Raw genomic sequence first — 22510 nt, 5'->3', positions numbered from 1 at the left:
CTGAAGTGATTTTCAGAAAAGCTATTCACCCAGAAACATCTCAAAAGTGCTTCATAAACTTCACTAATGGGCTGTGCAAACTTCAGCTCCCATTCTTAGTAGGGTCTGTGCAGAGGTATCTGCTCAGACAGCTGCTAGGGAAGATGAAGGGTGCAGACTGGCATCCCAGAAAGCCCCAGCTAAAGCAGAGACACTCTTGGGTACCTGCCCTGGGAGCAAACCCTGAAAGGGCTTGAGCAAAAGACATCAAACCAGGTTAAGCCAGCTCTATCCCTGCACAAATTCATCCAGGCTCCCATGACAGCATTGTAGGCATATTTCCTTCATCAACAGAACTAAAGCCTAGATATAAAGATTTAAGTGTCTACCACTGCTGTCTTGCACAGAGAAATACAGGAACTCTCTTGAAACAAGGCCAAAACAGAGAAAGGGGGCAATTATTGCATCAGGCAAAGCATGTTTGCAAAGAGTAATCCAGAATCCCCTTCTGAGATACCGTAAGTTAAAAGATGTGAACAAGCAGCCCTCTCTGACATTGTCACAGTGGAAGAGCAGGTATTTTTTGGGTCTTTTTAACATACCTTGGCTCTCTATGGAAAAGAGAGCTGGAGAAAGCCTTCCTTTTCAATGCCCACCACTATGGATGTCAGCAGGCAGCACAGGACTGGGAGCACTGGGTCGTGAGATGCTTGCTCAAGGTTGTTCAAGTCCATCCTCACTCATCATGTGCCCAGCCAGATCTGGGTTCACCAGTGCTCCGTAGCTGTGGTGGGAGCTGAGAAGTGCCCAATAGACTCAAAACTGAGAAAATACCAGTCTGACCTTTTTTGATGAGTCTTACCAGTGCTGGAGGAGGGCACAGCCTTGGTGAGCATGCTGTCGGTGATGGTGGCCAGCATGTTGAAGGCAAACACCATTGGCACCGCAATGATGCAGTAGTGCCACACCGTCCTCATCAGGGCCTAAGGAACAGGACACAACGGACCACAGATCATTAAAGAGCACAAACAGTGACTTTGTGGCAAGAAACAACCTGGAGGAAAATCACGAGTCAAACCCATGACTTAGGGAAATGGTGGGAGCCACAAATGATACGTGGTGGTGCGGCTTTGGCCGTTGTGGGGTCTTTCACAGCCTGCCATTTGTCTGCAGTGAATTATTCCAAGCATGCAGAGCAAACGATACCCTACAGTCTGGCAGCACGTTTCCCCAGCACTGCTGCGGGTATTTTTAGCATCTGGGAATTAGTGACGTCCCTGCACCCTTCCCCCTGTCTTCTGTCCAGCTCCCGAGGAAATGTTGAACAGCAGATGTATGTGGTGTACTTCAGGAAGCTTCCATTACTTATACAAAACTGCCTAGAGAAGGCTTTTTGGTTCATTATCATAAATAATTAAAACTAAACCGAGCCTGTCAAAATAAATGAGCATGGTGCATTATGTAACACTGTACCTTTGGGATTTCTAATCCTGTTCTGCTGCTTCCCTGCTAATAAATTCACCAAATTCAGTAATCTGGAATAGGACTTCTGGCCATGAGTGCACATTAGCGAGCATAATTAGGGAGAGTAATGATTTTGTTATTGCACATATTCTTAGCAGAGACATCCCTCCAGCTGTTTAATGCTGAAACAAAAGCGGTGAAGCTCCCTAAGCTGTAGGGCTGGAGCGGCTCCGAGCTCATTCACAAGCCCTGCTGGTCAAATGAATGGATTTCTCTGGGGCATGGAAAGGAAATTCCCCCTTTATTGCAAGTCTTCTGCCTTAACCCATGTCTCAAGGTGTGTTATTGTGGCTGGAAAATATTTCTGTCACTGGTTTAGCTTGCAGTTTCATTCTCTGGAGTTCTCTGTCCTAAGATCTGGTCCCTGCCTCTTGGCTACAGAAGATGGAGGAGCCCAGAGACATTGCTCACTAATGACTTGGAAATGTTGAGGTTTATTCCTAGTTCCCCTCTAGAGTTACACACAGCCAGGTTTTTCTTCTCAGAGGGGCTCTTTGCTTACATTTTGGTTAAGATCTAGGCACTTCTGATTAAGGAACCAGAGAACAAAGACAGAGGAACAGGTATTTGGTACATAAACAAAAGGAAGAAGAGTAATTCCTTGCTAGGGCAAATGTCATTGCAGGACAACATTGTGGAGCTCATAGAAAAAAATAGTTTTAATCCCTCCTGCTTTGTACAGACTCCCTCATGGGCTGGAGCAAGTGAGTAAAAAAGAGCAGAGGCATATCTTGTGTCTCCTGTAAAACAAGGGGAAATGGCTCCTCACTTCCCTGGGGCTGAGGGAGAACCGAGCCAGGCAGAACCCAGTCCTTGCTACTCCTCAGCTGCTGGGTGGTGAATAGTTTTTCTGAGGTGAGCAGATCTGAAAGCATTTTTTAGGTAAGAGGCAGAATCAGGAGTCTCAGCAGACAACTCGAAAAAACAAATGCCTGGGAAATGCAGGCAGGATGAGGTACAGCCGTGCCTTCAGACAAGGGGAAAAACTTCCCCATCGCAACTGCCAAGCCCTCCTACAGCTCTGCCCGCACTCTCCCAGCTCACATCTGCAGATCAGACACTGATTCCTCCCTCCTCTCCTTATCCAGGTGTTATTGCCGAACTCCCAGCCCACTCCTTCCCTTCTCCAGCTGCCTGTTGCTGGGAACATCCTGCAGCCTCTTCCCAGCTGCAGCGCTGTCTGTCTGCTGCTGCTTGTGCCAGCCTTCCAAAAATGCTCCAGCCCACCTCCCCTCCCTGTGATATCAGGATGGGTTCTGGAGTGTCTTTTATTAACAGCTCGCCTTTCTCCTCACTTCCATCCTTCGGGGAGGGAACTGCTGCGTTTGGAGGCCACATGCTGCAAGGACACAGCAGGTGGGACGCTCCTCCACCAGCAGCTGTGAGGATTAAAAGCTTCACCCAATAACTTCTTCATTTGGGGCTGCTGCTGTGACAGCACTCATCTCCACTGAGACAGAAAGCCACCCCAGAAGCGGATGTGTTCTTGGCAGCCACTCGGACAGAGCGCTTTTTAACAGGCGTCCCAGCTGCATTTGCCTACGAATAGCTCTCATGGGAAGTCACTGCTGACCCTTGTCCCCAGGCCTGTGCTGTTAGGATGCCCACAGCCCTCCGGGCTTGGCATAATTACCAACTCTAAGATGATTTCCCTTCCTGGCTCCTGGTTCTCCTCCCTGTGCAGCCAATGTGAGCCTTCCTGCACTGGGACATCTGTGCTGCCCCGTGTTCCTCTCCACTGCCACGAGGCTTTCTCTCCTACCTCTAGCTCACTCCAGCCTTCCCTGGAGGTCAGTGACACCTCAGTGCACAAAAGCCATATAATTCATGTTGCTGCTCTGCCTGATTCCCGTGGGACAGGGCTTCTGCATAGGGATTCAGTCCCAGCAGCACCTGCTCTGCACCTGGCTGGGGGTGCTCATCTCTCCAGACGGGCCAGGTCCACCTTAGTCCCACCTAATTGCTCCCACCCATGACCAAAAAACAATGGGGAGGCCTTCAAAGTCCTTCCCAGGCCATAGTCAGGAGCATCAAAGCACTGTGCAGATGTCCCATGTTAAGGGGGCATATTGATTTCAGCCCAAAGACCTTGACACCAATTGGAAGAGACCCTTCCCAAGCATTCTACACCTGACAGAATCCCCGGGAGCCTCAAAAACCCCAGGAAGAGGGACCACGCTACACCTGCAGAACCAACCCTTGGTCTGCACCCATCCTCCCTTCGCAGCCTCATCTCAGACATGATTTAGCCTCAGATTAGCTAAGGTGTGTAGGTGCCTCATCTCATCCATATAGCTGGGAGCCACAAACCTCAGCTCCCTCCAGGACTTGGCCCTGACCTCCCCATGGCTGTGGTATGGTTGTGGGAATGGCACTCATCCTACCTGCAGCAGTGGGAGTGCCCCTGTGGACACAACCAGCAACAGCTAACATCACTTATCCCAAAATGGAGGAACAAAATTACTGCCTTGCTACCTCCTTCCCCAAATACTCTCATGTTGGGGGATTAGACAAAAATAAAGGCCCAGAAGGAGAGTACCTCTGCTACAACCTCTGCTATCTCACTGCAATGTACAAGTGCAATGATTTTTCCCCACCGTAATCTTCATTTACTTTCTGGGTAGTCCAGGAAATGCAGTTGCTGACAAGACCAGGCCAGGATTTCTGTGCAAATCCGGTGACTCAGGAGGGACTTAGCGAGTTTCTGTGCAAGATTAATACACTTTTTAATCCCCATAACTATTACTCACACAGCTCTTTATCATGGCTTGGCGCAATGCTGACGTTGAGAATGGCTCTGTTTGCGCAGAGGCCCAGGAGAGCTGGTTTTCCCTGCCCTGAAGACCACCCAAGAGAGCCAGAGGTGGCATTTCTGGGGCAGAGCTTGCAGCCAGGTCTCACAGACCTTGTGTCACTCCTTGTGATGTTATTAAAGGCATCACGGGTGATTTCCCACCCGCCTTACCATGCCTAGGCCCACTCCAGCAAAGACGAAGACGCTGAGTCTGAGCAGGGTCATCTCTGAGCAGTGACTTGCAAGTTTCTCAATCACCAAACCCTGGACAACCTGGCAAAGAAACACATAAGCAGCATTAAGCCTGATATAATAATTTAAATAAACTCAAAAGAGAATTGCTACTTTCTTCAAGCAAACAGGTTCTTCCATCAGGGTTTCTTTAACAAAAAAGGACCTCACTGCCACAGCAAATGACTGGAAGGCGTGATCCATTATTTTAAATGTTTTGCTTTCTAGAGAGAGATCCATCCCATCAGCTGGAAGTTTTACTCTGAGTGTATGCCTATGCCTGAGTTTAGCATCACTGGCTACTCAGCAGCAGTGACTGAAACTTTCTAAAAGCGCATGCAGATACAACTTGTGATGTGTTTGTGAAATACAGTTAATACTGTGGTCTTCATTCTTGGCAAGACCTCTCAAACAAAAACTGTACATTTGTAAGCAAAGGAGGAAAATGTCCGTACCTTTTCTTGCCATTATTTTAAACTATAAATATACAAATTGACTGGTTCATTATTTTTAGGCAGGAAACAAGTATGACAGAGATGCTAATATCCAGTCCCAGCAGTACATGCAGATGTAAAGGATGGGAAACTGGTTCTACAGATTTTAAACAAAAACTTGGGGGGAGGGGGAGGGAAGGAAGAGCGAAATATTAAAATCCCAGAAATTATTTTACTTTTCCAGCACTTTGCAGAGCAAGGATTCCCTCTTTTATTTATCTATTCAGCATCTCCCATACTTCAGGTGATCCTGGCCCAAGTGGACATGAGAGGAGAGAGGCTGGAAAAGATAGTGGTTGAACAGTCTGACTGACTACAATACAGGGAAGGGACTGATAGGAATCTACTGAGCTTTTCCTGCCTTGAAAGGGTTTGTTTGATCCAAATGAAAACCCCTCTGACTTGAAAGAAGAGCTCTAGTTCAAAATACTTTGTTTCACTTTATTTCTGTGGCAGTGCAACCTGGAGAAAACTTCAGTGGTCTGTTTGCACCAGGAATGACACTACACTACACTCAGCCTTGCTGTGTTAGTCCTTAGGCAGAAACCCAAAATCAGCTGAAAGGAAATGAGTGCAAAATAAATGAGAAAGTAAGTTATTAAACAGAAAGTATACATTAATCTATAATAATTAGTCCAAAAAAAAATAGCAAACAGCAATAGAGTGAAAATGAAGTTGACATAAAGAACAATAGCTACAAAATTAATATATTTCCAACAGCATACAACTGAATGGAAAACCATCAAAATGCAACCCTTCACTTTGTTTCAGAGCACAAAGGATTTTTGACACGAGGGCATATCACACCAAGAAGACATTCTGGCTCCTGCCGCCTTTTCTGTCATTGTCCCTGCCTTTGTCCAGGGCTTGAGAGCTTGGCTCACGTGTGCCCAGCTGCCACGTGCCACTGGCACAGGCTCTGTGTGTCCTTCCTGTGTCATGTCACCTGTCAAGCAGCCTCTGGGACACTGGTGGACCTGCTGTGGCACGAGGCTTGGACGATATCTAGGGTGACCTGAGTCATCCTGACCAAAAGCCCTGCCATGAGAAGAGGCTGATACCAGCCCCAGCAGCTCCTACCCCAGGGGTGGGTGGGGAAATCACTGAGTGACGCTCCATTAAGCTGAGTGCTCCAAAAAGGCAGAATCGTCATTAACTTTTTGCAACTTCCCAGTCCCTCCTACAGCTGGGGCTGTGCTGAGTCACATGGGATGGGGGCTGAGCCTTGTCACAGGGCATGGATTGAGTCAAGGGTGGCATCACCCGAACCCCAGTTCGGCTCTGCTGAGCCATTGGCAGAAAGGAAACACTTCCCAATTTGCCCAGACTTGAATGGCATATTTTATTGGGATACACCGTGCAGGCACAGCCCAGTCCCTGCCCTTCTTTGAGTCATTAGGGTATAGCATCAGCAACGTCCCTGGTCTGATGGCCATGGGAGTCGCATTGCCAAAAACTTTGCCATCACTGCACATGAGCCCCTGCATGAAGGCAACAATAACCACTGCAGCAGAGACGAGCTCTGAGCAGGCAGGACCTGGAGATGTGCAGAATGAGCTGTCCTCAGAGTCAGCAGAGCAGAGGCATGGTCCTCGTGCCAATGCTGGCATTCCCTGTGGGCTTTCCCACCACTTGGACTGTGGCAATAAAAAGCTCAAGGTGAAACATCTCTGCTGAATGAACCAGCTTGGCAAGGGGACTATTTCCAAGGGCAAGAATGAGCCCAAGTCACCTGCTTTCCCCTTGGGGCTGGGCAGCAATCCTTAGGTTGTACAGATGGCAGTCCCCCCACGGGCTATCTGAGCTGCTTGCCTTCCTCCCCAGCACGGGCACTGCTGATCCAGCTATGAGTCCCAGGCAGACAAGGCCCATCATCCTGATTTCAGACACAGAGCCTTGATTTAGGCACTAGATAATACTGGATAATATTTCCAGTCACCAGTGAGTCTGACCTCACTTTCCAGTCTGAATTTAGACCTGAAAACCCATTACTTCCAGTCTGCAATCTTCCCTGAGCGCAGAGCTCCTGGGCTGGCATGAGCAGCACCCTGGCAAGGTGAGACGTGGTTCATGTGCACTCTCCCATTTTGGAGATTTTGGACATGTGCTCCCAGTTTACCAGAAGGTAGCAGGGACATACCAGGTGACTTGGCCATCACCACTCTCATGGACGAGCTCTGGTAGCTGATAAATGGAATTTATCCTTATTTTTATTCTTGCTGGTGTGTTCTGGGCTTTTTCCTTGCACATAAACTCCTCTTGAGATTGACTTCGATGGGCCTTACCCTCCTGCATTTCATTTTGCCTGGATGGTGCTTGCCTTTGTAACCTGACCTCCTTTGAAGTCGGGGAAGAGCCAGTGTACCTGGCTGGAATGCCTTCTGCCATCAATAAACAAAAGAGAGAGGAAATTGTTTGCAAGTGAAATAACAGGCACTGCCTGTGGCTGTGTACATATGTCACAGGAAAAACCAACTCATCTTTTTTTCCGCCCCCCTCTCCTCTTTAAAGGCAAATAAGTCTCCCAATAAATGCATAAGAACAGCCAAATCTCTGTTCATCATTTTCTGCATTCAGCAAGCTGGGGATTTGTTACACTAGTCCAGCAAATCACATGGAAAAAATACTCTCTTGCCTCTATCACTGCATTTGGTTTCTGGGAAAACAGCTGCTCCCATTTGCTCAGAAAGGCCAATTACCCATTTGACTGCTAACCTCTAACAAATTTCAGGAACCCCTTGCAGGATGGAAAAGACTGTTTGTATTTGAAAGTCCAAGGTGCTACTTCTTGGAAGACTTTTGAAGCACCAGCCTTGCTGCACGGAGCCGTGGCTGAGCTGACTGGCACCTGCAAGAAGATGACCTCACCTGTGGAGGTTAGAGGAGTTATGCAGATGCTCAGCTGCTCCTCTGAGCTCAGAAGACGTGGGACTGTTGCTAAAGATTCCTCCATCGGCACCAATTGAAAGCTTGACAGAGCCCGGCAATAAAATCAGTTCCCTTTCACCCGACAGCGTGGAAACGAGAAGCTGTGAGAAGGTCGGAAAGACAGACACAGCAGGCCAGATAAGCTGGTACAGCCTCGTAGAGAAGATGCAGGGCCCCATCCCTAGCACAGATAGCATGATTCACATCAGAAGCAGCCTCCCACGCCCTGGACCCGTATCTCGCCTTTGAAATTGTGCCGGCTGGCAGTTCCCAGGCGAGCCCGGCTGGGAGGGACCTGCTGGGGCAGACCACGGGGGTCAGCACAGTCCACGGGCCTTTTCTGCACAGGCTGGACGCGGTGCAAAGCCCGTGCTGGGGGAAAAGGGAGCTGGTTTACTGCCACAGCGATGCCAGAAATCGCTTGAGTAGTTCAGGTCTTGTGGAGGAGCAGGAGGGCGGTGGGACTGGAGGGAGGGCTGATGGTGAGGACCAAACTGCTGAAGGCAGCACTTTGCCAAACAGGGGAAGAAGACGGTGTGTTTTGCAAACTCCAGCCTAATCACTTTCTTTCCCCCTCCAACCCACCCCCCTCCACAGATATAAATCCTTCAAAGCGAGGAAACTGGAGAACTTTCTGTTTGTTGTTGCAAGGTCCTTTCACTAAGTGGGTTTTCCCCCTAGGCGTACCTGGCTGTAATTAAATCCCCGGCTCTTTAATCATCTCTTTTGCTGTGTAGGGAGAAAAAAAAAGCGAGAGGGACAGACTGGTGATAAGATGATACGCAATGTAAATCTCTCCTCCAGGAATCTCTCTCATCTTTTCAAGATCACTCCGTACCAACTTGTCCCTCCAGAAGCTGCACAGCTAGAGGTGGAGTTTGTATAACAATACAAATTTAAATGCAGTAAATAGAACAGATGTCTTATGATTTCTTGATCCTCAGGGTTATAAATATCTTCCCCTTTGTCCCACCCAGAGTTTTGTTTGGTGCATTTTGCTTTGGCTTTTTTTTTTTTTTTTTTTTTTTTTTGAGAAAAAGTTCTTAAAGGAAAGTTTCCCCCACCCCCTCCTGTGGTTTGAAATCTAAGCATCAGATGTGACTTGAGATACCAACTGGGGACTCCAGGTATTTCACTTGCCTAATCCTCCAGCAGCATTTTCCAAGCCACATACTGCACCTGGAAGGTCTCCATGCTATCCATGCTATCAAAAAAATAAAAAGGAGTCTAGGTTCATTTCTGCCCATTACTCAAGGTGAAATTATTTTAAACCATTATGAAATTAATTATTCTCTGGAGGGAGATTGAATGGCATTTCACACTGCCAGGCATTCACTATGAGGGAAATCTCATTTGCATGGCTTCTCAGATGAGAGGGCTCTGGAAGCCCAGCCCTGGAGGACAGAGGGATTGTGTCCCTCACGGGCTCTCATAACTCTTGCCTGGAGACCTAGCAGTAATCAGATAAAGATGCTTCAAGCACATCATGAGCAAGGAAATCTCTGCAGTGCAGGCTGCCTGGTGCAGAGGCAACTCTCCTGCTCTCTGCCTTCCTCTCTTCATTTTATTATCTCCCACATGACTTCTCTTCACCTGGCACAGTCCCTGCTCACCAGACAGCCCCACACTTTCAGGGTGCTTCAAGAATCACTGCAGAGACCTGGATTGCTTGAATTACCTCCATGTGCTACTTTCATTTCCCCATCAGTCCGTTCCAGCCTCGGTGACGTTCCATTTTCTAAGCCACAACTCTGTTTCCTCATCAGACATTTCTTTGTCTCAAAGCTGTCTCACTGCCTTCCCACATCCCCTTTTCTGATCTTGCCTGCCTGTGTCCTGACCCAGACATGAGCCCCCTTCCTAGCCTCACTGCACTTCAACCTGCCCATATCCCCTGCTGTTAGATGATGCTCACCACAGGGTGAGGTGAGGCTGAGGAGCTCTGGATGGGATCCCTCAGGTGATGCCTGAATTAGTGGTGTGTCTAAACTAACATCCTCCATCTGCAAAGAGGGCAAACACCTCACCTCCTAGAGGGTCTGTGTTTCTGTACTGAAACACAGTACAGAACACTTGGGGAACCAAGCAAAGAGCTGTTTGAGATAGCAATGACAAAAGACTTGAGTTGCCTACTTAAAATTAGGTGGACTGACTCAAAGCCTCTCAAAATCTCCTTTCTACGAGAGAGGAACTCCTCTGCAGCTGGCTTGAATGAGAGGAATGAAGAGAAACAGATTCTTACAGTGCATTGGCCACTTCTCACCACAGCAGGTCAAATGAGGTTGGGAAGCTGAAAAACTAGATTAAGCAATTGGAGCATAATATCCTTGGGGTGGGAGAGGAAGTCAGGAAGACACCATCACTATTTGAGTCATCCTGGGATTGCTGATCAGGCTGGGAAAGGGAGCTGCAACATTGCCTTCTGTAAGAGGAATATGTAAGTTTGGAGAATATTTAATTTAAAAAATAGAAACCACAATAACACTAAGAAACAATTTCCCCCTTAATTTCTTTGATGTCCCCTTCCAGCTATAAAAGTCCTTAAACACTATCTTTTTCAAGCCCAGGAAGAGATGCAAACATGGGGGACAGGTTTCCTCTGAAGGGCTCAAGGCAAGCCCAAGAGGATGGGAAAATCCTCACAATTATTTACAGACTGACAAACTAAAGAGGAAAAAAAAAATCAAAGCTGAGTATCTGATTGATGAAGTTCACTGAAAATTACATTATATTCCTTATGAATAAGGCTATCATTTACTCAGTGAAGTGGGGAAGCCAGTCAGCAGATATTAATCATTGTTACCTATCCAGATTGGTGGATTTCACTTCACCTTAATCTGCATTTCTATCTCAGCAGTATCAATTCACTGTACAGCAGAAACAAATGCATCTGAAATGCCATCTTAGGCAACACAAGCAGCTCTGGGGCTCAGCAGGACAGAGCCAGCACACTTCTATTCCCTGCCTGCTAGAGCAACCCAAACAGAAAGCAGCCATAAAACATTAACCCAGACAGCATCTGCAAGAGATACCTTTGGGTGGCTCTAGACAGATACCTGAAAGTAAAGACATGAATTCTAATGTTTATAGTAATTTAAAAGCCAGAGAGTGAGAGCTCAATTTGGTCCAGTTGAGGATCTTGTCCTGCATAAACCAGAGTAGAGTTTGGAACTGCCACTGTAGAATATGTTTAGCAATATGGATAGAAACTGCATGGATGTATGAAAGAAAACTGCCTGGCTGATAAAAGCCAGTTTCTGTGTCAAATGTCCCAAGGCAAAGACTCCCCAGCAAAGCAGATGCTGCACCTGAGCCTGCAGGGCCCTGCTGGGTTGCATTGTGGCAATAGGAATGATTGGCCTCTGTGGGATGGAACTCTGTGACTCTGGGAAGGGTCAGGTCCCTGGTTAGCCCTGGCATCTGATCATCCATGAGGAAGCAGAGTGGATGCTGTAATTCCCATATCTTCCAGGGCTGTGTCTCTGTGTGGGGTGCCCAGCACTGCAGAGGAGGTAACCTTATCTACAGCAGTTTCAACCTAACTAACCTGGGGAACAATGGCACTGAAGGCAGACAGATATTCCAGACATAACAGCAGTGTCCTCAAGACAGATATCCTGGACCTAACAGTGGTGTCCAGGCTCCATCTAGCCACACAAAGCCACTCCTTACAAGAGCTATTGCTGCCCACGTTACCCGGCTCTAAAGAAGCACACCACAGCCATGCTGCAACTCCAGATTTTATTTCTGCCTGGGTAACAAGGGTTTAACTGGTATGTCTTAAGCTAAAAGCCCAGCTGTGGGGAGTCCTTCGGCATTCAAATGGGGAAGAAGATATGAGACAGTGACTTGGCCCCTCTAAAACCTGAGTGCTTCCTCCAGATCCTGGTCTAGGAGGCAGCATACAAGGCTAACACAGGGAAAGCCTCTGAAAGCAGTGGAGTGTCAGAAACTTGCTGTGGAAAGCAGCTGCTGATCACCCCACTTTTCACGCTGATTCCCTACTGTGCACGGGCAAACTGGTCCTCTTTCCAAAGAGGCTGAATGGGACTGCATTCAGCAGGTGCTCACAGGACCAAGAGACAACTAGTCCAAAGCCACCCTCACAGGAGGGACATGGCAAAGGCACCATCTCCTCAGCTCCAGCCAGTTTACGCTGCAGAATCCAGCTGCTGACGTACAGCCACGCCTGTCTGCTGCTCTACCAAGATGCCCAGATTTGGTGAGACCAGGCCAGAGCCCAAGTGACTGGCAACACCATGCCAAATCCAAATCACAAAGGAAGCAGCTTAAGCTGCCATTCTCCAAATGAGAAGCTCCCACAGGAACTCTGTGGCAATGCCCAGGAAATGAAGAGGATTTACTAACAAGACCACTCTCCTTCAGGATATTGCCTAACTTGCATTCCTGCCTTGGGGCTTGGTTATAACCATCTGCTGCTCTTTCTGCAAAATTATTAAGCCTCTTCCTCCAAAAGGAACACTCTGCTATAATGCAACTCAGCACATTTTTGACCCTCTTACTGCCTAATTCAGCTGACTTTTCCCTTTTGCACATTTTGCTAGTCTCCTAACCATGTTCTGTCACCCCCCCCCCCCCCCCCACACTTTCTGTGCTTTGTTTTGTTTTGTTTTTTCTCTTTTTTGGGAATCACAAGCTTGCTGTGCTTGTTTCCATGCAGTAGAAACAAGTTCTTCTACACTGAAGGGATCTTCAGTGAAAACACCAGTAAGATTGTCTGCTTTCCTGAGTATAGAGGGTGCTACTATAGAAATGTAAATCAACTAACCCACACCAGGAAAAACCTCATCCAAGGCACTTTAGCTTCAATGTAAGTTTTGTTACAAAACCCAGGACATATCAGTCCAAGGAAATTTTAACTCTACAGCTTAAAGATCCACAGAGAGGGACAAGGGGAAGAAAGCTTTCAGGACACTCCTTGCTCCAATTTCTTCCCATTCCAAGGAATAGAATAAATTTGGAGTCACTTCTCTTTTTGAAGATAAATGCCATGTGGCAGAGCTGGGATTTGCCTGTCAGTAATGCACCTGGATTTGGAAGAGCATGTGTCCAGAAGGTAGTGAATTAGGGAGCAGTGTGGCAAGCTAATCTGTCTAAGAGGGGTACTTGCACTTCACTTACCATTTGAAGGACACCAAAATATGACATCAGATATCCAGACTCCACTGCTTCCAACCCAAAGAAATCCATAGAGATGATGGAAAACATAATCATGAACAAACCTGGAGGGAGGGTTAATGCAAAGAGTACATCAATACACTTGCAGTGCATGCAATAGTCTAAACCCTGCTCCCAGTCACCACCAGTCCAAGTCAGTAGCTCTCCCTGGGTTTACCAGCACAGGGTATATACATGAGCACAATCCTATTCAAAGTCATTGTAGTAATTTAATCTTTAAATGTTAACTTTTTTATCCCCCTTACTTTCATCTTTAAATAATGTGACTATGTAGGCTGTAGTTTCAGCTGTTAATTATAAACTGGTAAATATTTGTATCACTGAAGCCAGGCTAACCATTAAGACAGCAAGAAAACATTTGTTCAGACAAGACTGTAACCATAAAAATAATCTGATTGGATTCCTCACCCCTTTTGCCTGACTTCAGATATCCACTGTGGGGAACAGCCCAGTGACATCAGCCAAAATGCAGTGGTTTCACCGCACACCTCAGAAACGATGTCTGGGACACGTGAAAATTCTCTGCTGTGCCCTTATAACGATGTCAACACTAGCAGTCAGGAAAGTAAGGACAGAAAGAGCACAGACCAGGTCTGCTTTGCAATTGAGGCAATTTCTGGAAAGTGTAACAGAGAACATCCACTCAATCTCAAATGAAAATACAATAGAGTGTGTTTTCCCCACTTCCAAACATACACAAATATAGGCATGCATGCACATGCTCCCAGTCTTACGGAGAGAGCCATCAAATTAAAAATACTGTCAAAACACTGCACTTCAAGTGTGGTGTGGGGTAAGAATCTGCTGCTTCCCCTAGTGTCTTGTGCACCTGAGATGGACCAAGACAGTAGGAAATTGTGGCTCTCTGCACATGAAGACCCACACAACATGCCTGTCAAGAGATCACTGATCCTTCTGGGAAAGAAGAGACCAGACGACTTTTAGGAGTCCTGCCTTTCCTTGTAAGATCCTCTGAGTTATAAGGACTGGTTAGAAAGGGAGCTGTGTTCCTCTCCTTCCTGAAAAAAACAGAATGCAGGAGGCAATGCGTGAGGACTGAGAAGACAGCTGGTGGCCTGGCAAAGTGACATGGCATGAGGAGGATTTGCCAGCTTTTCCTGGAAAGATGAAGTGGGTGATTCCAGATTGCTGGTTAAAACACCGTGGAGGACTTGCTTCTTAGCAAGAACAACTCCACTGCATCCAGCAGCCCAACCCCAGCACTACCCGTGCAGCACCTGCAGAAACAAGGACCTCCCTCCAGGCACCCCAAGCCTTTACCTGGAGGGAGCACCACCCTCCCATCCCAGGACCTGCCACAAAGCCTTCCTGAACCCCACTGGAGACACATCCTCCCCCTTAACAGGGGTAGCTGCACCCCAGCTGGCTTTATGAGGTTGGGAGAGAGGGATGGGGGGCAGGAAGGGTGCCCCGCTCTTCTACTCTCCAGCTGTGTGGAGAAGGTGCCCGGGAGCTGGGGCTCATGAAGATCTATGGCCTCGCCACACCCCTCCACGGAGAGCACCCCTCTGTTATCCAGTTACTTTGAAATCACTCTCAGCTCAAGCCAGTTTAAGGTAACATGCAAATTCCAGTATTTACTCACAACACCCAAATCAGGCAACAGGGTTGCACATGTTTGTAAAAGGCACACGTGATGAAATGAAAGAAAAACCGCACTTGGTTTCACTTGTAGGAAGATTAGATGGAAGCAGGAGCTCTCCCTTCATCCTGTACCCCACTGCAGGTACCACCTAGGAGGGGCTTGGCCTCCCTACATACCTGATGCTTCTTCCTGGTGCTGTGCTCCAGCTTCTACAGCTCCTCTCCCCTTTGAAGTCCCTCATCAAGTTAAGACAGATTTGGATCTTTCTCCTCCAAACAAGCTGCTTGCTTTCTGAGCAGGAGAACAGGCTGTGCTGTTTAATTAGAATCGTACATTGCACGGCTCCCCTGGAGATGCAAAGGTCTCATTTTCAGATGGGTGTCACCCACTCTGCCTGCATGGTCCCTTACAGCTACCTAGAGGAGGGAGACCCCCTTGCCCCTCTTCTCTCAGAAACTAAGGTGGTCTCTCCCACTGGTAACACGTTTCTTGATGAACATCACAAGGCAAACCTCAGATTGAACTAAAAAAAGATGTTGTGCTCGTTGGAACAAGCATTTCTTACAAAGATCTCAGCAGGTTCCCAGCTGGGTAGGCTGCAGGTCAGCTGAGTGCAGCCACATAAATAATGATAAGCCTCAGTCCACTCTGACAGGCTCAATGTGGAAAAAAACGAGAAAATGGCACAAAATAGCCTCAGAAAACTTGCCTTTTTTTGAGGATGTCTAAGAAAAGGGTGAACTCCTTAGAAAACCTGGCATCAGTGGGATGAGTAATAAAAGTTATGCAGAAGAAAGCAGGGAAATGGTTTGTGAGATGCAGTAACGATGACAAAAAGCACCAAGGAAAATCAGGAGTGAAAATCCCATTTCCAAAAAAAAAAAAACAAGTGACATGTCTGAAAGCATCCTATAGTTTTGGAGGGCCAGTTTAACAATCTCTAGTGCAAGATGGTGTGAGAAGGCAAGCACAGCCGCTGGGAGCTCATCACAGCCCTCCTACACTGGACTGGAAACGTGATGGGACGCAGAGCCCTGAGGCTCACTGCAAAAGGCTGCTCAACACGTGAAAGAAAATCCTTCATAAAACGGGATGCAGGTGCTAAAGCAATCATGCTGAAACCAGATTTTCCAAAGGGATTAGGTAGCCAAAGATTCATACAAGCAGCTATTTATCAATATTTTCAAGGCCCTGATGATTTCTTTTCAATGAGAGTTATGTTTGACATTTTTATCCTCTTGTTTTTCTTTCTGTCTCCTATCTACCACAATGCAGTGAGGCTCTCTTTTCCCAGATCAGCTGAGGTGACTCGGCTGTGCTGGAGCTGGTCTGCTGCCTGTCCGATCCCTGGCAGCTCCTTTCCTGCGAGAGGCACAGAGCCCACGTCTCTGCTTTTATGCAACACAGGGAGGAGGTTCCCAGCCCTGCAGCCCTCCCGGGGAGGTTCTTTCAGTCTCAAACGAGCTAATTTTAGACAACAATGAGATCCATAAGGAACAAAAGATTTTCTTTGCTGTGTATCACAAACTTGTTTACAAAGTAAATAGAAAATGGTCTGCAATTTGGGCAATCTAATTAATTATAGAGTTGCAGCCTGGGGATGAAAGGTAAATGAGCTCATGAGGAGCCCAGCTTCCAGCTGTGAGCTGCAGAGAATTCGTGATAGCCAGATCCCCTTTCAGCTGCCATCAGTTTGGTCAGTGACCTGAAGTGAAGAGAGACCTGCAAAGAGAAGTCACTAGGATTTTAATCACACTCCTCACTGTGAGTGCTACAGCAGGAATGCCTCAAGTGAACCTTCTCCTACCCTTACAGAAAAACTCCCAGGCATTCAGTGACAGACTATTAGCCTGCCTTAAATCCCAGCTTCACTGTCTCCATCCTCTTTGCCTAGAAATTGCCCTGCAGTTTTGGGCAGGAGATGTTTATTTTGGTTCAGTGAGCATTTTTGCTTGGCATGGGGAAAGAAGAATGGATTCTGTAACAGGCAGGAATTTGCATTTCAGCAGGAATGTCTAAAGCAAAGTGCATTTTGCCTGGCCTTTGGAAAAAAGAGCACACAGGAAATTACTGTGGGAAGCTCACATGGATGCAGTCTCAGGCATTTTTAAGAGAGAAATCAATGCTACTTTAAGACGAGAAATGAGTCAGAATCATCTAAGAAAACCCTTTTAAAACATCTTTCTCATTCTGTGAAATGCTGTAATTTTATACACTTTTAGAGTGCAGTTTTACAAGTTTATTGTCTTAAGAACCAAAAACATTACACTGTTAGGTCAAGCCAGCAGTGAGACTGTACCCTGGATCCAGTGGCAGGGGTAAGACCAACTGGCATTACTGATCTCAGCCAGTACCAGCTACACACATCAAGGGAAAAAAAAACCAGAAATCCTTTACTTCTAGCTCCAGTTGGACTTGCTCCCCCAGAGATATAGCAAGAAATAATAGATGAGCCTGACCAAGCCCAGGAATGCCATCCCCTTCCAATTCAGCCACACTCCACAGCCAAATTTACTTTCATTTGCAAACTGAATTTACAGTTTACAAATTAGCCTTTAATTTGTAAATCATGCTTCATGTTCCTTAAACTTCAAGGGCTTCTCCAGACAAAAATGAATTGGAAAAAGATGCAAAGTCTTAAAGCTAGGGTGCCTTAAGTCCCCTTTTAGGATGCCTGTTTGGAAGGGAAGTGCCTTAGTTTGTTCAGATGCATGATACACATGTGTTATGATGTGCACAAAGCTCAGTTCTTGAAATCATCATCAAGAGAAACTGGATTTTTTGGGTTTTACTGGGAAAAGAGCTGTGAAGCTCTTTGTGGAAGGGCAGAGAACATCACCCTCTCCTTACACATCACTAACAGAATGACATTCAGCTTGTCTCTAGTCAAATGTGTGGGGAAAGAAGTTAGAGGGTAGACAAAACTGAAGATCATTAAATTGTGCCCAGGGATACATCGTCAGGCAAACAGGGAGATATGAACCCTGCCAGGACAGCAACTGACTCAGGGGAAGCAGGGAAAGAAATGGGTTTGGGAAAGGTTTGAGGTATCAGCAAGTTCCTACCATGACACAAAACCCCCCCAGCAGAATATAAGGAAGAGAAGAACATGTGTCCCCATCAATGTGCAAGGGAAAAAACATGCTGTGGGTCCCCTGTGTGCAGCTCAACCCTCTCATCCATCAACAATTTTTAATTGCTGGGGAAAAGGTTAGGATACACATACACCTTAAAATCACTGAGTAAAATCAGGAAGGACCTCAGTTTTTCTGGCACAGGACAAACAATTTTCTTCTGCTCTGAAGAGCTTATAGCCCAAAGAGAAATGACAGACAAGAGGAAAAAACATTTGCAGTGAGGGGGTTGGAGACATTAAGTGATTTGCCAAAACTCCCAGATGCAGCTTATGACAAGTGGTGTGTTGGACATTAAGTCCCAGGCTTTTGACCCTGTGTAGCTGAGACTACCTGAAAGCATCCAGCATCAAGTTAGGAGGTGAATCCTCACGGCTCTGTGATCAAAAGCAATGTGCTTGCAGTAACTTGAGACAAGCCTGGCCTACAGTGTACATCATCCTATTCTAAATACATCAGTGATCATGGGTAACAGGTGAGATTTACCTATGGGAAGTCCAGCAAAGACCTTGACTATGAAAACTTCCATTACTCCCGGAAACTTCATCAGGCGCAGGATTTCTCTGATGCTAAACAAGCTGCCAGACTGTGATGTGCCTGCAGAGGATGACATATGGGTTAATGCTCTGTTTATACAGGTTAAAGCTAGAAAGCAGGAAACTCTGAGACTCTGCTCGGGTTCAAAAACCACCCAAAACCCACATCTCTGCTGCAACAGCTTTGTGCCTGGCAGGAGGCTGGGAGCTGGTGTCAGGTCTGCATGCAGAGGAACCCTCTGAGACAGTAAGATTTCCTCCCCTGTCAGACTAAACTAACCCCCAGCAAGGGCTCCACAATCACCTTTTCTGAGACACAGGTCTGGGCTGGAAGATTACAATTCTACATGGCAGACTGATCAATATATTTGGAATAATCCTCTTCCATAAACTCAGCTTAGACACTGAAGAGTCAGCATCTCAAGGCTGGCACCTTTTTGCCCTTAAATCAGCTCCAAGGTCCTTCAGCAGTTCTTGCGGCATGTCAATCCCCTGTCCCTTTTCATGTACTATTTATCAGAAACACAAAATACTCACTGTGCTCTGTCACATGATGGTCTGACTTTGGTTTAGTCTGAGAAGGGATCCAAACCATTGCTATCAGGGTGTTGATGAGACTTCCCGCCAGCCCAACATATGTAGGAACATAAACACTGCAAACAGAAAAAATAGAGGTAACTGGATAAATACCATAAACAAGGTATTTATGCCTCCATCCTGCAAAGGCTTGGGCATTTGGATTAGGAACAATTCCTCTTCAAGTCACAGTACATAAGCCATTAAAAGAACTCACATCCTTTCATGGAGGGTTTGGATATAACCATAGTTTGAAATTTCAGCAAAAGATGGCTATTTTTATCAAGATCATTTATAATTTTATTAATAATAGGGTATAATACAATGCTTTTAAATCTCCAAGTGTCAGGGGAAGAGAGCTTTTCTTGGTTTAATGAAGCTTAGAAACCTTCCCATAGAAAGTACAGCATCTGCTTTTTAGAATCCATCTAATCCCTGTCTAATCCCCAATTTCATTAGTCTAAGTATCATCTCACTCCTTGAAATTTCTCAGTGAAATAAAATGAACTCAAGGAAAGTACTCAAGATGATTCAGGATGGTAGAATACAGCCTACAAGCAGAACTAAACCTGCCAGAGAGATGATACCATTTGAAAAGGGGGCATTAAAAATAAAAACATGACTACAAAACCTTCTGGGAACATCAACAGCATTTTGACTGATGCACTTACTTTTCTCCAAAGGTGCCCCAAACCAACTTCAACTATCTCTCAGAGCCCCCAGATATTGAATCTTTAACAGAAGTAGGGCCATATCCTTGGGTGTAGGCACAGTGAACAGAAATTATTAACTATAGTTGTACAATGACAAAAAGGAACAATTACAACTTATCTAAAAAACACAAACATTAAAAAGTCAATAGAGCCCGTAATTAGTCCCCAGTTATCACTGTCCTCTTAAAAGAGAAGATTAGGAAATTACTCTTCCTAGTCTTACAGGGTATGTGGGAAGATTCCACACTTTAAAGGGCTTTAATTGTAACAAATGCAGTAGGGCAAAGTCCAGGTCTGGAAGACTGAAACAGAGGAGAGTCAAGTTGAAAACAAGAGGAGAAGCTTGTTTTAACAGTGAGAGCAATTATCCACTAAACCAGCTCATTAAAAGTCTCCCCCATCACGAGAACCCAGTTGTAGGGTTTCCTAAAACACGTGCTTAAAACCAACCACAGGAAGCAGGTTTGGGGCGGAAATGCCCAGCAGAGACACTAAGGCTGGGGTCATGTAGGGCACCATGGTGCCTTGGAGGCATCCAAATTTAAGCATTTTGGACTTCAGGAAAGTAATATCTAGATTTCACCAGAGAAGGCTTTGAAGTTTTGCAGATCCATGCAGACTTGGAGGTGAGTGTGCCATCCCTGCATTCCCAGCAACCTGTGCTGCCACAAATAAGATGTAAAAGTGAGCTGTGAGCCCCCAGCTGATGCTCCCTGTGAGCCTGCTGATGAGACACTGCTTATTGCCTGGTTTTTTACTGCTGATTTCCTTGCCAGGCTATGGTGCATGTTTTTCATGAAATAACCAGCAGCACCAATTGTAAAAGCCTCAAGTTTCCTCTGTGCTAGACAAAGGTGCAGTCTGAATAATTTCTGGAGTATTATTTAAGCCACAGAGCAAGACAGTCAAGGATTGAGATGCAAACAAGCAAGAAAAGTATCAGAGAACAAATATAAATTTACATATATATATATATATACACACACATATTCCCGCTAATAGTAACAAAAATCCCAGCTGAATATTTTAATTCTCATTAATTATTATTAAAACAACAAAGCCAGATATTATCTTTCTACAAAAGGACTTAGCACAGTAATTTAGACCTGCTGCCTTCTGTCCGCCAAGCTGCTTCACTAATTAACTCAGACCACAAAATTAGTCATTTACTGGATCATTACTTTTCATTTTTAGTGCAGCAGATTGCCACTTTCTAAATTAAAATTATATGTCAAGCAGTTCCCAAAGTACTGAAATCAAATTTGTGGACAAAAAAAATTATCCAAGACATCCAGAATTTCTACTTTGCATTGCAACATAAAGTAAATTTACTAAGAAAATAAAAAGAATAAAATAACTGAAATAAGTAGTTGCAGCTGGCTAAATGTGTGTGGGGGGGGGTTGTGATGATTTTTTTTTTTTTGTTGGCTGTTTTTTTTTTTCCTGGGAGTTTCTCTATTTCAAGCTTTCATCCTGATATGTAAAAAACATATCTTAAAATTTTTCATGATCCAGATGAACTTCCTTTCCAGCCCTACTTTTTCCTGAGGTTGTCCAAAATCCCACACACCAATGTAAATATGTTTTACTCTTCACATCCAAGAAGAATTAGAGTAAGCAATGACAGAAGGATCACTCTATAAAACTATAAGCAAACAATGCCCTGTGCTTACTTCACTGCAAGCATAGGACTGTTAATTCACTGCTGTGAAAGGGAGGAGAAAACCTTGACAATTTATATGTTTGGGAAAACATGGGCTTGATATAACAAATCTGTGAAATTTTATACGTCTGGTTGCTGAAATCAGAGAAATCTAGTAAAATATGGAGCTCAAAACTGTGTTTCCCACACAAGCCTGAAGCAAAGTCATCTGAAGATCCCTTCTCCTAAGCACATCTTTCTGCAAGTGCTCCATCTTTTTCCACACATTAAGCACTGTCATTCCTTGATGGAAAGGTAAGGAAGGTACACCCTCCAGTTAGCTGCTCTATCTCATACTTCAACAGGGACAAATGCTGAAATTTGACAAAACTCACCTGTGTCCTGGAAACCACCTTTTGCTTTTGTTTGTTGGCTCATTTAAGAGAGATGAAGTGAAACCAAGGGAGGTGGTGGTAGGAATGCTTTGCTGGGTTGGTAGCACCTGCAGAACAAGAGCTGGCTCTTGGTCACTCGTCTGTTTTTTTATTTTAAAATTTAAGCATGAACTCCCATCTCTGCTGATATCAGCCAGAGTAATTTTGCCTTCAGTTTTGTGTTTGGTTTATCAGGAGGAAGCCTCACCAGGAAGGGATGCAGTGGCACTATCAAGATAAATGAAGTACTTCAAGCAGGTTGCTCCTGTGGGACCTTTTCCCATCCTCTTCCCCTTCCTGCTCTCCCTCTCATCCCTCCTGGCTGTCCACAAACCAGCCATGTGGAACCAGAGTGAGCCTTGCCAAACCCAGCAGCAGATTTCCTGAGCAGGATGGAAGAACAAAGGCTGCGGGCAGGACTAATACAATTAAATTAAATGGAGCAAAAGGGCACAGCAGCTTTGGCAGCTGAGCTCATTGTATGGCCTCTTCCAGCTTCTTGCTGATTAATGAGAGATTAAGGGCCTTTACTGTCCTGGGCTTTATGGTCAAAATAACTTGGGTAACTTTATCTGTATACTTCAGCATGTTATTTATAATTCCTCTGCTTTTTAATCTGTAGAGAGAGCCCCTTCCTGACTTGTGTCAGCAGCCTCCTTGGTCTCTTCCCTGGGGACTTCTGCTAGCAAAGCCCCCAGGGTTTTTCAGCTGTCAGCTAAA

At 45.7% G+C, this 22510-nt stretch overlaps 1 protein-coding gene across 6 annotated transcripts in view; it reads right to left on the bottom strand.

Annotated features, from left to right (window-relative positions):
* SLC22A18 (solute carrier family 22 member 18) overlaps window positions 1-22510 on the bottom strand; it is a 64770-nt gene that overhangs the window by 6215 nt on the left and 36045 nt on the right. For 5 of the 6 annotated variants that reach the window (XM_068193979.1, XM_068193980.1, XM_068193978.1 and 2 more), the window contains 5 exons: window positions 18963-19078; window positions 18376-18486; window positions 13093-13193; window positions 4469-4570; window positions 842-962 (listed from right to left, as the gene is read on the bottom strand). In XM_068193979.1, the coding sequence (XP_068050080.1) occupies window positions 842-962; window positions 4469-4570; window positions 13093-13193; window positions 18376-18486; window positions 18963-19078 (551 nt within the window). Of the gene's footprint in view, window positions 1-841; window positions 963-4468; window positions 4571-6179; window positions 8816-13092; window positions 13194-18375; window positions 18487-18962; window positions 19079-22510 lie in introns of those variants that run through there. The other variant, XM_068193982.1, reaches the window with a different exon arrangement.

This window comes from Anomalospiza imberbis, chromosome 6, assembly GCF_031753505.1.
Source record: "Anomalospiza imberbis isolate Cuckoo-Finch-1a 21T00152 chromosome 6, ASM3175350v1, whole genome shotgun sequence".
Lineage (NCBI taxonomy): Eukaryota > Metazoa > Chordata > Aves > Passeriformes > Viduidae > Anomalospiza > Anomalospiza imberbis.
The sequence above is the reverse complement of the archived record's forward strand: the minus strand, read 5'-3'. Positions and strand labels throughout refer to the sequence as shown.